Here is a 12092-nt window from a genome sequence, read left to right as displayed (position 1 = left end):
GCTAGCCATCTCATTTTGAGAACATTGAATAATAATAATAATTATTATTATTATTATTTCTGAGATAGGGTTTCCAGACAGCCTTGGCTGTCCTGGACTCACTTTGTAGACCAGGCTGGCCTTGAACTCAACAGCAATCCAACTGCCTCTGCCTCCCTGAGTTCTGGGATTAAAGGCATATGCTACTGAGCCTGGCTTGAAAGTTTACAGTATTTTGCATTGCTTGAAAGACATGACAGAATGCCCCATGGAGTTTTATTTTATAGGCCCTGTTCCAGGAAGCAAATGAGCCGTGTTAACACTGGGAAGTTTACTTAGAACAAGTCTGTCAAACCATAGGAAAACTGTAGACTTTGAAGTATCAAATATTGGGAAAGATGGGTGCTTTTTTTTTTTTTTTTTTCCTTCTGCTTTCTGGGTGTGTTTCATTATTCCCCTGAAATAGCATTGTCTTTGTTTTAAAAATATAACTGATGCAAAGATCATCTGTCTTGGGTCTCCAGCTCCCATGTTGAGGGTACAGTGAGGACTGGATGGTAGTGGGTCACCGCTACTTTGTGTGCTACCTGTTGCTGATGTTGGGCAGGCTGACCTTGCTGCTTGGCAATGCTTTCTATAAGCCACACTGTCTGCCAGTGCCTGTGATCCTGTCTTTGCGCAGAAGTTTACTGAAGATTGCCTTGTGGTCAGGTGTAATAAGAGGCACTGGTTAGTGCAGTGGAGTGGTCTAGTAATAAAATGGCACTCTCAATGCCTCTGGTGTGTCTGACTTTGAGGAGGCTCCTTCCAGTCCTCTCTTGGCTTTGTGCAAATAGTACACTGTAATCTACAGCTGATTTTTAACGTATCTTGGTTCTCTATAAAATTTGTTTAAGACTAAGCAGTTAGCTTTGATGGTATACCCCTTAATCCAGGAACTCAAGAGATGGAGGCAAGGTAGATCAGGAGCTCAAGGTCAGCCTTCAGTATATAGCGAGTTTGAGGTCATCCTGGGCTACAAGAAATGCTGTCTCAAAAATGGGGAGGAAGTGGGGTGCGGCTGGGTATGGTGGTGGCTCACATCTTTAATCCCAGCATGGAAGGCATAGGCAGGCAGTTCTCTATGAGTTCCAGGCCAGCCAGAGTTACACCATGAGATTCTGTCTAAAAGAACATTTTAAAAAGACTGAAGGTTAAATGTGTTGGAGAAAGGCTGATGTTTCCTAGGGGTCTATCTCTGATACTTTGATGTATTTTAATTTAGAATAAGCAACATAAAGAACAGTCAAAATTCTTTTGCTGTTAGGTGAATATTCCTAAGAAAAGGACTCAGGCAATAGCCACTTGTGTTGGAATTTGGTCAGTTGTGCTCAGATAAATTATACAATGTTTCTACTGGTCTACAGTGGAAATAAAGCATCTTTAAAAAGTCAAATGTTTTAAAAGAAATGTGGTGTGATGCCATGATCTGCAGGACATAAAACAACAAAGACTTATTCTCACATGTTACCTGTGATTAACTACATTTTCTTTTGTTTATTGTATTTCAGCACAAAGACATTAGCAGACTGCTGGTTTCTTGGACGTGTACCGCAGTGACAGAACAACAGAGCATCAGGACTGAATAAGATTGGAGTTTTAAGCTGCACTAAGAAGTAAATGTTAAGGCAGTGACTAAAACCAGTCATCAATACAGGGGCACTTGCAAAGTAGACTGAATGGAAAAAAAGGTATTAGGGAATATTTTATATATATAAAAGAAACAAACTGCTGCAATAAATTATGCATGAGGTGAGGAGAAAAGTGATAACACAGGTGCAGGATGCACTTGAGTGTGATGCTGAAGAATCACTGACAGTAGCTTCTTTTGAATGTGACAGTAGTTGGGACAGGCCTACCAGGCATGGGATGGTGCAGGAATGTGGAATTGTTTTGCATACTTAACCTTTGTGCTTTCTCCAAGGATTATGTTTATGAGTTCAGAAGTGAGCAGAGGTGTGTTTAAAATGGCACTCCTGTGAAAAAACAATGGTCACATGTGCTAAGGCCAATGTTTCCTTCAGGGTGCTAGTAGAAACAAGAGGAAGATCTGACATCCTGCTGAAAGGATGGTTAAGTGCCCCACCCCACCCACAAGTAAAATGTGGATCTTTTCTTTCTTTTAATAAAACAGGGCTGTATTATCTTGAATATATGTTTGCTTGTTAGAACATAATAAGATGTATTTATTTGCCACTAGTATTTAACATTTTGTGCACATTTTCATAACCACATTCTTACCTTTTCGTATTTTGACTCCCAAGTGGATAGGCTAGTGTTGATCTTGGAATGAAATGGTACACTCCCAAGAACTAGCTCATAATTTTCCTGAGCTGGACAGGCTTTTATTACTGCCTCTCCCCTTACTGAGTGGTGCTGCTGAGAAAAGGTGACAGCATCAGTGTTGATCTGGACCTCTTTCCACAGCAAGAAGCCCCTACTTTTCAGTGCAGAAAAGTCTCACAGGTGTCTAGAGGAATTGGCCCTGGGGGACAAGTGGCAGAAACAGATCCATGAAAGCAGCCTAAACTTTTGGTGCATTAAACATGAATTCTTAACAGAGACCACAGATTTTTCTTGTCTTTGGTAAATACATACTATGAAACCCCTTAATTTTTCTTGTTTCATGAATGGAGAACACATGAGAAAATCCGATGGACCTGCTAGTACTACATTTTTAAAGCATTTTATATTTGATGGTGCCGTAATTTTAATAATAAAACTGAAGATTTTTAGTGGCAATACTGATTTATTTTTTAAACCAGAAAGATAACACCATATTGAATACTTACTACAAAAAGAAAAAAAAAAAGAGAAAAAAAAAAAGCCAAAAAGAAAACAGAAACTTAACTCACAAAACCTATTCAAAGCAACACAACTGATGAAGGAGCACTTGGCTCAAGAGTTCACTTTCTGATCTTTCTGTGTGGGTGAGGTTACCCAGCAGCCCATTGCTCAGGGTTAGGAATATGCTCTGGGTGGGATTTTTACATCATTTACTATACCTGACTGTGATTTGATTTGTAACTCAAGAAGAAAAGCCGGGTAGTCTGGAGTCTTGTGAGCTTAATTCAGACCCTAACACATTGCAAGTGCTGGGAAATCCTGACTGCATTTTACAATGATCTCTTTGGAGACTTCCATACCATGACATCATCTTATCAAATGGGCTCAGGAACTATAACAGCAGGGAGCTGTGGAAAAGACTTGAATCACAGCTCCAGGCTCTGGGGTCAGACTTGTCTTAGACCCCCAACACCAGCAGTACCTTTCATGCTCACTCAGGAACCAGATGTCTCCCAAGCCATGTGGAATTATGCATGGATTGTATCAGGAAGACCTTTAAGCTTTAGAAATCTTTATCTGTAGAGTGATGGAATTGACCAAAAAATAAAAAATAAAATAAAAAATAAATTAAAAAGGCAGAAGCACTGGGAGAGATCAGGTTTTGAAAAATCTACATATTTTTTTTCTCATGACAAATCCTTAAAAGCATTTTAATACAAACTAGATTTTCATTTATAAAAAAAAGACAGTGGTATTTAAAATCTAGGCCTACCATGTTACAGCTTCATTTCTATTGCTTTAGTTGCTTAATATTTAAGCTCTGCTTCATGCTACCTTTTGTCTGTTATTTAAAATCTTCACAGGCCTATTTTATTTGTAGACTTGAATGACACATTGTTTCTCACCTTCCATCTGCTCAGAGTTAAATGTTAAAGAATGTTGTGTAACGTTATCCAATAAAGTCATTGATTTTTTTTAATTTAATTATTTAAAAACTGTTACTATGTAGAGGTTACCTTTAAAAGTGGTTTTTGTTTTGTCTTTGTACTTCAAATCCAATCCAGTTTTGTGTTCGGGAAGTAGTAATGTGTCCTAAGAAGGACATGCAGGTTTTGGTCACTAAAAGGCTTTATGGGATATCTTCTCACTAGAGGTAGAGGCCAGCCAGCTGCACAGTTTGATGAGGGCCCTCTACACAAAGACTACTTTTCTGATTGAAGCAGCCTGCCCTGTACAATTGGGGTGACTACACAAGTATTGGTAGGTTTCTTTGGTTTTAACTGTAAGGAGTCCATAGTTGGGTGAGATGGCACATGGGGCCTGTAATCTCAGCACTCGGGGTTATAGTTTAAGATCATCCTATACATACATCAACTTCAGGCTCCCCTGCCCCCCCCCCCCCCAAGTCCCTAAGGAGGAGTCTTGCCCATACAGACTGATTCCTACCATAGGTTATAGGATTGACCTGTGAACCAAAAATTCTTGGTTACTAGGAAAAAAAAAATAGTTTCTGAAAACTGGCTGCCTGGTTCTACAGAGGATGTGTGGAATTTTTAATTTCAAACACTGGTTGATTCAGTTTACCTGAATATTCATAAAAAGGAGCCACTGGAGTCCGGGATCAGTTTATGAGACACAGCTGCCAAGAGCACATTATTCAGGGTGGTCAAACCATGCTTGCAAACAGTGTGTCCCACAGATAGCCAGCAAGCTCATGTCCTCAACATCTAAATGCTTCTAACCTTATTCTCTTCTTGCATCCCTGGTCTCAGGGCTGCTGTACTATCTTGCTTCAAGTCCTAAGTTTCAAGGTGACAGACAACACTGACTGGAAGCTGCATTTTGTTGGCTTATGATGTGACAAGTATGAGCCCAGGTGATGGCCCAAGGTGAGTGTTAGTACACACCGACAGCAGAGCAGTGCCGTTCTTTCAGCGCAGCTGTTTCCTCATGAGCAGTTTCCTTCATACCTGTCGTGATGACCAAATGGCCTCTGACTCTCAGGGCCTGAGAGCAGTTCTAGCAAGGGAAGTAGGCAGCTGTGACCTGCCCAACAGTCACCACCACAAACTGCTCTCTGTAGGCTGCCATGGCAAGTATTGGGGCGAGAATAGGCCTATGCCCAGAGTGAAGGGAAGGAGGATATGAGATGTTTTTAAGTTTTGGCTTGGCAAGCTTCTGTATGATGAGCCTTATTCATAGCTTGGAGGTGTGGGAAATTGAAAGTAATCTTTAAAATATTATCCCTATCCAAAAGAATTGTAAAGGTGGAGGCTGGTGAGATAGATGGCTCAGCAGGGGAAGGTGCTTGAAATTAAGGCTATTTTGAGTTTGATCTATGTGACCCACATAGTTGAGGGAGAGAATTGATTCTACACAAGTGTTTTCTGACCTCCACACAGTGCTGTAGCAGGCATTCATGGACATGCACACATACATAAGTTTCTTTTTTAATGTATCTTTAAAAAAAATTCATGTAACTCATTCCCAACTTCAGTAATTACCAGCTTTCGACCAGGGAAGTTGAAGTTCTTGATGCTTTGAAATATAAAAGGGATTTTTAACCTTGGAGGGTTTTATGAAGTCATTCAGATGTTCTAAGGCTAGCTTAGTCCATCTTTTTGGTCTCTTCTAGTTATGGACCCTGGAGTGGGCTCATGTCAGACAGGAAGGAATTCGAAATGTTAGTATTCCCTGTACAGTATACTGAAGAGACAGAATTCCAGCCACTTCTTCGAACAATGAGACAGGAGTTCACTATAGCGTAGGCTAGCCTCAACCTTGAGCCAGTTCTCTTACCTCAGTCCTAAATTCTAGGATTAACAATGAGAGCCACTATGTCCAATTAAGGTGCTGTTCTATGTTTGTATAGTGGAATACACATCCATAGCATTTGTGATACTAAAACTGACCATAGGCTTCATACCCACTAGGCAAGCCTGCCATTGAGCTATAATTCCAGCACAAACTTTGATTATTTAGATTTTTATCTATTCAGTTATTTTTTAGATAGGGTCAAAGGCTGCTTTCAACTCAGTTCAGCTTGATTGCTTCCTGAGTGCTGTGAAAGAAGTCATGCCATTATGCCTGGCCATTAAATATTTTTCATTTTATGTGAATGAATATGTTACCTATATGTATATGTGTGCTATATATGCAAGGCTGGTTTCCATAGAAGTCAGAAGGCATCAAATTCCCCGAAACTGGAGTTATGAATGGTTGTGACCTATTATATATATATATATATATATATATATATATATATATATATATATATAAAATGGGTGTTGGGCTATATAATGTTTATTATTATTTGCCCTTTAATGGTTGTGACCTATTATATAATATATATATAATGTTTATTATTATTTGCCCTATAATGGTTGTGACCTATTATATAATATATATATTATATATATAATGGGTGTTGGGCTATATAATGTTTATTATTATTTGCCCTATTAAGGTGGTATTATTTAACCCACTATCACAATAAGGCAGACACCTGTTAGAATTTATAATTGTCTGTTTATTGGGCTGGGCAGATATTTCACCTACGCAGTCTCAACCTTACTATCCACCTCCTAGCTCCCATCCAATGCCATCTGCCTCAACCATTCTTGTCTGGGCTACCTCCCATCCATAATCTTCTGAATACTTGCTTATATTTGGTGGTTTGTTTTTTTGTTTGTTTGTTTGTTTCATCCATACTATTTTTGGTGTCCTTCCTCGGCCCATGTAGTTTCTTCCACACTAACCCATCATGATGTCCTCCTCCTCTCTCCTGTCTGTCTGTCTTTCTCGTGATTTTCCTTAGCCATGCCTATGCCATTCTTTTCTGTCCAGCTTTTAGGCCTTTAATCAACCAATCAGGTATAATGTCTTAGGTAGCTTTACACAACAAAGATAGGTTTATACAGGCAATAACCAGATCTTGAAGGTCAATAGTTAACACCAAAACACAAGTGTCAGACCAGCCCTCAAACGTAGGTTCTGGGAATTAAACTTGTGGTAGCCACCCCCCAACTTTTACACTGATGAAACAGCGTTAACTATGTCACCTTGGCTGTTGGCCAGGCTGGCCTCAAACTAAAAGATCTCCCTGCCTCTGCCTTTGCTTCCCGAATGCTGAGATTAAAGGTGTGTACCACCAAGCTCAGCTTGAAGGGAACCTAGATGATAGAAGAATTTGGCTAATCAAGGGTGGAGGTGACGAGCTGTAAAAGACCACAGCCACCAAACTTAAATTAATTCTGAGAGATTTTTGCAAAGGTTGTGTGGGTGTACAGAACATACTTTATACACAGGACTGTATTTAGAATCTTAAAAGTAGGGGCTGAATGTTGGAGATGTCTAAATGTATATGGGAGGCAGATATAGCTTGAGGCTATCCCTATATTCATAGTGATTCTAGACCAGCCAGAACTGCATACGAGACCTTATCTGAAGAAGAAAAAAAAAAGGGAGGGCTTAGTAAGAAGAGGCAGGGTAAAGAAGTGGCCACAGAAGGACAAATGAACAGAGAGGTCCGGGTCTGGCAGCTGCCTGTGATGTAGGCTAACAGGACTGCGCATTGTATTAAGATAGGCCTGCTGAACCCCAGCAACTCTGGCTGTGCATTTGATCCCAAGAAGCTTAGAGGAAAGCCTAGGTAAGAGCAAAACACAGAGGCTTGGCACTGCCTTTTCCTGTGCAGTATCTGATTTGTACCGTGGTCTTAGAAGTTAACTGGACAATCTTCTCATAAAACCTTCATCCAGGACCCAGCACTCAGGAAACTGAAACAGGAAGATCTTGAATTTGAGGCCAGCTTGGGCTACAATAGAAGCTGCTGTCTAAAAAGCAAGTTCAACAGGACAGGAAATTGAAGGTCATCCTTAATTACATACTAAGTTCAAGGCCAGTCTGAAATATATGAGACCCTAACTCAAAGAAAGCCCCATCGCCCCAGCAAATAAAGCTACCATTAACTTGCACAGCTATTTCAAGAGTCTGCCTCTTGGGTTCCTATCATACATACTCTTCCATTTTGACATCCTGGGCCCTGCTAAGCTGGTTGTAAAAAGCAGGGTTTTCAATATACAGACTGCAAAAACACATCTTTCAGGTATATGTTTAACACTTGCTCTTAGTTGCCACCCTGCTCTATTCAGAATGCCACTGAAAAGCCTAAATCACCCCGGATACTTGAATACTGTGTGAACTGATTTTCAGTAATTTTAGAGGCAAGATCACCAACTCATAGCATCAGAAAATCTATCAGCCCAGCCAACATTCTTTGTGTGTGATTTTTAAATTTTTATTATTCACTTTGTATAACAGCTGTATCGTTCCCCCCTCCCCAATCTTACCCTCCCACTTTCTTCTCCTAGGCCCTTCCCCCAGTCCACTGATAGGGGAGGTCCTCCTCCCCTTCCATCTGACCCTAATCAGTTATCATCAGGACTGGCTTCATTGTCTTCCTCTGTGGACTGGTAAGGCTGCTCCCTGCCTTAGGCAGAGGTGATCAAAGAGCCAGCCCCTGTTCCCATTACTAGGGACCCTCTTGGACACTGAGCTGCCATGGGCTACATCTGTATAGGGGTTCTAGGTTATCTGCATGCATTGTCCTTGGAGTATCAGTCTCAGAAAAGACCCCTGTCTTTTTTGGTTCTGTTGCTGTTCTTGTGGAGCTCCTGTCCCCTCCAGGTCTTTCTGTCGCCCCCTTGTTTCGTAAGATTCCCTGCACTCTGCCCAAAATTTGGCTATGAGTCTCAGCATCTCAATAGAGAAACTTTGAATGGCAAAGAAACACTTAAAGAAATGCTCAATATCCTTAGCCGTCAGGGAAATGCAAATCAAAAGGACCCTGAGATTTCACCTTACACCCGTCAGAATGGCTAAGATTGAAAACTCAGGTGACAACACATACTGGAGAAAGGGGAACCCTACTCCACTGCTGGTGGGAATGTAAACTTGTACAACCACTTTGGAAAGCAATCTGGCGCTTTGTCAATTAGCAATAGTGCTACATCGAGATCCAGCTATATCACTCCTAGGCATATATCCAAAAGATGCTCAAGTATACAACAAGGACATTTGTTCAAGCATGTTCGTATCAGCTTTATTTGTAATATCCAGAAGCTGGAAACAACCCAGATGTCACTTAGTTGAGAGGAATGGATACAGAAATTGTGGTACATTTACACAATGGAATACTACTTAGCAATTAAAAACAAGGAAATCATGAAATTTGCAGGCAAATGGTGGGATTTAGAAAAGATCATCCTGAGTGAGCTAATCCAGAAGCAGAAAGATACAAATGATAACACACTCATAAGTAGATATTAGACATATAGTATAAGATAAGCATACTAAAATCTGTACACCTAAAGAAGCTCATCAAGGAGGACGACTCTGGGTAAGATGCACAATCTTCCTTTAGAAAGGCAAATGGGACCAACATCGAAAGAGGAAGAAAACAGGGAACAGGACAGGAGCTTATCACAGAGGGCCTCTGAAAGACTAAGCCAACATTCTTAAAGTGGTCTACCTTATAATTGTATCTGAGCAACTTCAAAGAGCAAATATCTGGGCATTTTGCTGAGGTTTAGATGTAGGCCCACTGCTGTAACATGAGTCACTAGTCAGGCTTAGCAACTGCCCAAGCTCTGTATGTGAACATAGTGTAATGTTCTCTACTTAGAAGCACGGCTGTAATGGGAGTAGATGTGGCTGCAGAGCGGTGAAAAGAGGCACATGCAGAAAGAGAAAACAGTTGAACCATGCCTGGGGGTTCAGGTCTGTCAACCAAGGCTGAGATAGGAAGGTTGCAAGTTGAATGTTAGGGCTACCGAAGTCTAAGCTGCCTAAGACACAAGACAAGGGCCTAAGGATATAACTCGGTGGAGCACTTGCCTCATGTCCAAGGCCTGAGTTAAATCCCTAGTGTGGGCAGTCAGGATTCTAAGAGGGGAAGTTCGTGACTATAACAGTGGTATAAAGTCACAATCTAAGATTAAGTAATCTATGGTAAATGGTATACAACATCATGAGAGTATGAATGTGCTGTAGAATAGCCCTTAAGTATGGCCAATGGAAAAGTACCTAGTTAAAAGTCACTATATGGTATAGTATGGTACACAGGAAACGATGGAAATATAAACAGGGGTGGAGACACTGAAACTGCAGGACAGATGGGACTTCTAAAGGCTCAAGACAAAGTCTTACAGATAACCAAGATGTGAAAACTTAAAAACAGGAGTCAAGCACACAACTAAGGATGTTCTACACGACCAAGCTAGAGCAGAGTAGCTTCAAGTGACCATCTTAGAGAATCTCTGAGCTTCCTGCATGTAACTTCTAGACTCACTGCTGAGCAATCCTAGTGCACACTTGCCAGCATTAGTTTGCCCAACAATGCACTGCTATAAAGTCTTCTGGTGGGACCATCCATCCATCCATTTACTTACTTCTGGTAGGGTCTCACTGTGTAGCCGTGATTGGCCTGGAACTCACATTCTGCCTCTGCCTCCAGAGGGCTGGGACTAAAGGCTTGTGCCACCATGCTCATCTAGTTAAGTAGTTAGTATCAAGTCCTTTCCTGGATATACAGAGGAAAAATATATCGATTCACTGGCCTTTTACAGCCTCTCAGTTATATCTGTGGAACATAAAAATAAAATCACCCAAGCCTTCTAGACTTGATACTGGGATTACTTTCTAGGTCTTTAAGATGAGTGTAGTGGCACATCTGCAAATCCTAGCATTTTGGGAGGTGGAGGCAGGAAGATTAAAAGTTCAAGACCATCTTTGGCTACATAAGAGAATCTGAGCCTAATGTAGGCTGAAACCTTGTCTTAAGAAAACAAAACCAGGGGTGGAGAGATGGCTCCGAGGTTAAGGGCACTAGCTCCTCTGAGGTCCTGAATTCAATTCCCAGCAACCACAAGGTGGCTCACATCTATAATGAGACCTAGTGCCCTCTTCTGGTGTGCAGGTGTACATGCAGACAGAACATTGTATATGTAATAAATCTTCACGAAGAAAAAAACGAAATGGACAGACTCTGAAGACCTCTGGGTTTACATTGTTAGTATCTTTTGTGGAATCCCCTGGTGCTAAGCATATAAACTTGGTCCGCCCATCTAGTAATCACAGTGTCCTTACAACAGCAGACTACCAGATCAAAGCTTGGTCCTCTAGTGCTGGGAGTCAAATCAGTACTCACATGCTAGGCATTCACTCTGTCACTGTGCAGCAAGTAGTTCCACCCTCAGCTCATATTTTAGGGAATGTCTTAAAGTTTTTATTTTTTGAGGTTGTCACATGTACATGGCCTTCTGTCTCCTTTCTCAAGTCCTCAGTTACTACAGGCATGTGCCACTGTGTCTAGTTTTTCAACACAATTCTAAAAGGAGATTGAAAATTAACTTTTTACCCTCTGCAATATTGCTGGGATTGGAATACATATGTCATTAGGTGAGCTGTACATCTAGCACTTTGGGAGGTTGAGGCAAGAGGATCAGGAGGCCAGCCTGGCTATAAGAGGCCCTTGTCTCAAACAAAGAGCAAACAGAAAAAAAATTATGTTAATTCAATTACCTTATTAAAGGTAAACTCTGGGGTCTAGGCTGTAGCTCCATGACCTAGTGTTTGGTCAGTCTACACGAGATCCTGTTCTCAATCCCCAGCATTCCCAAAGAAGTAAATTCAGGTGCACCATTTTTGGTGTGGGGAGAAATCACAGAATTTTCAACTCAGAAATAAGCAGTAGTAAAGAAACATGAGCCACCTTTTTACTTTACATGCCTACTTCAGCCCCATTTCAAAATTTGGTATTGCCAAACATTTTCAAAAGCTGTGAATCTAACTTTTAGATTTGTGGGTTGGGCTACAGGCTCCTGAGCAGCCACAGAGATCCTCCCTTTCCTCTCTGGAAGCACACATACCTGTTTCCTGGTGCATGCAACTCTGGCTTCCCTCAGTATTCTCTAACATTTCCCTTTGAGGGCTGGAGGAAAGGTCCCCCCAATACCTGGACTCAGGAGGTGGGTGAGTGAAGTAAATAGCAAGCAGGAGGCACAGAGAGGGAAATCTCTGAGTATGAGGCTAGCATAGTCTGCTGGGCTGTAGGCCAGCAAAAACTTAGATATCTGACATCAACTTTGGGCCTACACACACTTGCTCTTGCATGTACACATGCATACTTATGCACACACAAAAGCAAAACCTCTGTACCTTGCAGCAATGTCTGTATCAGGAAATGTAACCTGGAAATATTTCCTTTCAGTGGGGTACAGATACAT

General features: G+C 41.2%; 1 protein-coding gene across 3 annotated transcripts in view; it reads left to right on the top strand.

Moving 5' to 3' along the window:
• Positions 1-3789, top strand: part of Pwwp2a (PWWP domain containing 2A) — a 39979-nt gene extending 36190 nt beyond the window's left edge. For all 3 annotated transcript variants that reach the window (XM_060363830.1, XM_021648680.2, XM_021648675.2), the window contains one exon: positions 1530-3789. In XM_060363830.1, coding sequence (XP_060219813.1) covers positions 1530-1543 — 14 coding nt within the window. In that variant the 3' untranslated portion in view covers positions 1544-3789. The remainder of the gene's footprint in view (positions 1-1529) is intronic.
• Positions 3790-12092: the final 8303 nt, after the last annotated feature.

Source organism: Meriones unguiculatus, chromosome 11, assembly GCF_030254825.1.
Source record: "Meriones unguiculatus strain TT.TT164.6M chromosome 11, Bangor_MerUng_6.1, whole genome shotgun sequence".
NCBI lineage: Eukaryota > Metazoa > Chordata > Mammalia > Rodentia > Muridae > Meriones > Meriones unguiculatus.
Note: the sequence above shows the minus strand (reverse complement) of the source record. Positions and strands in the feature narration are given on the sequence as shown.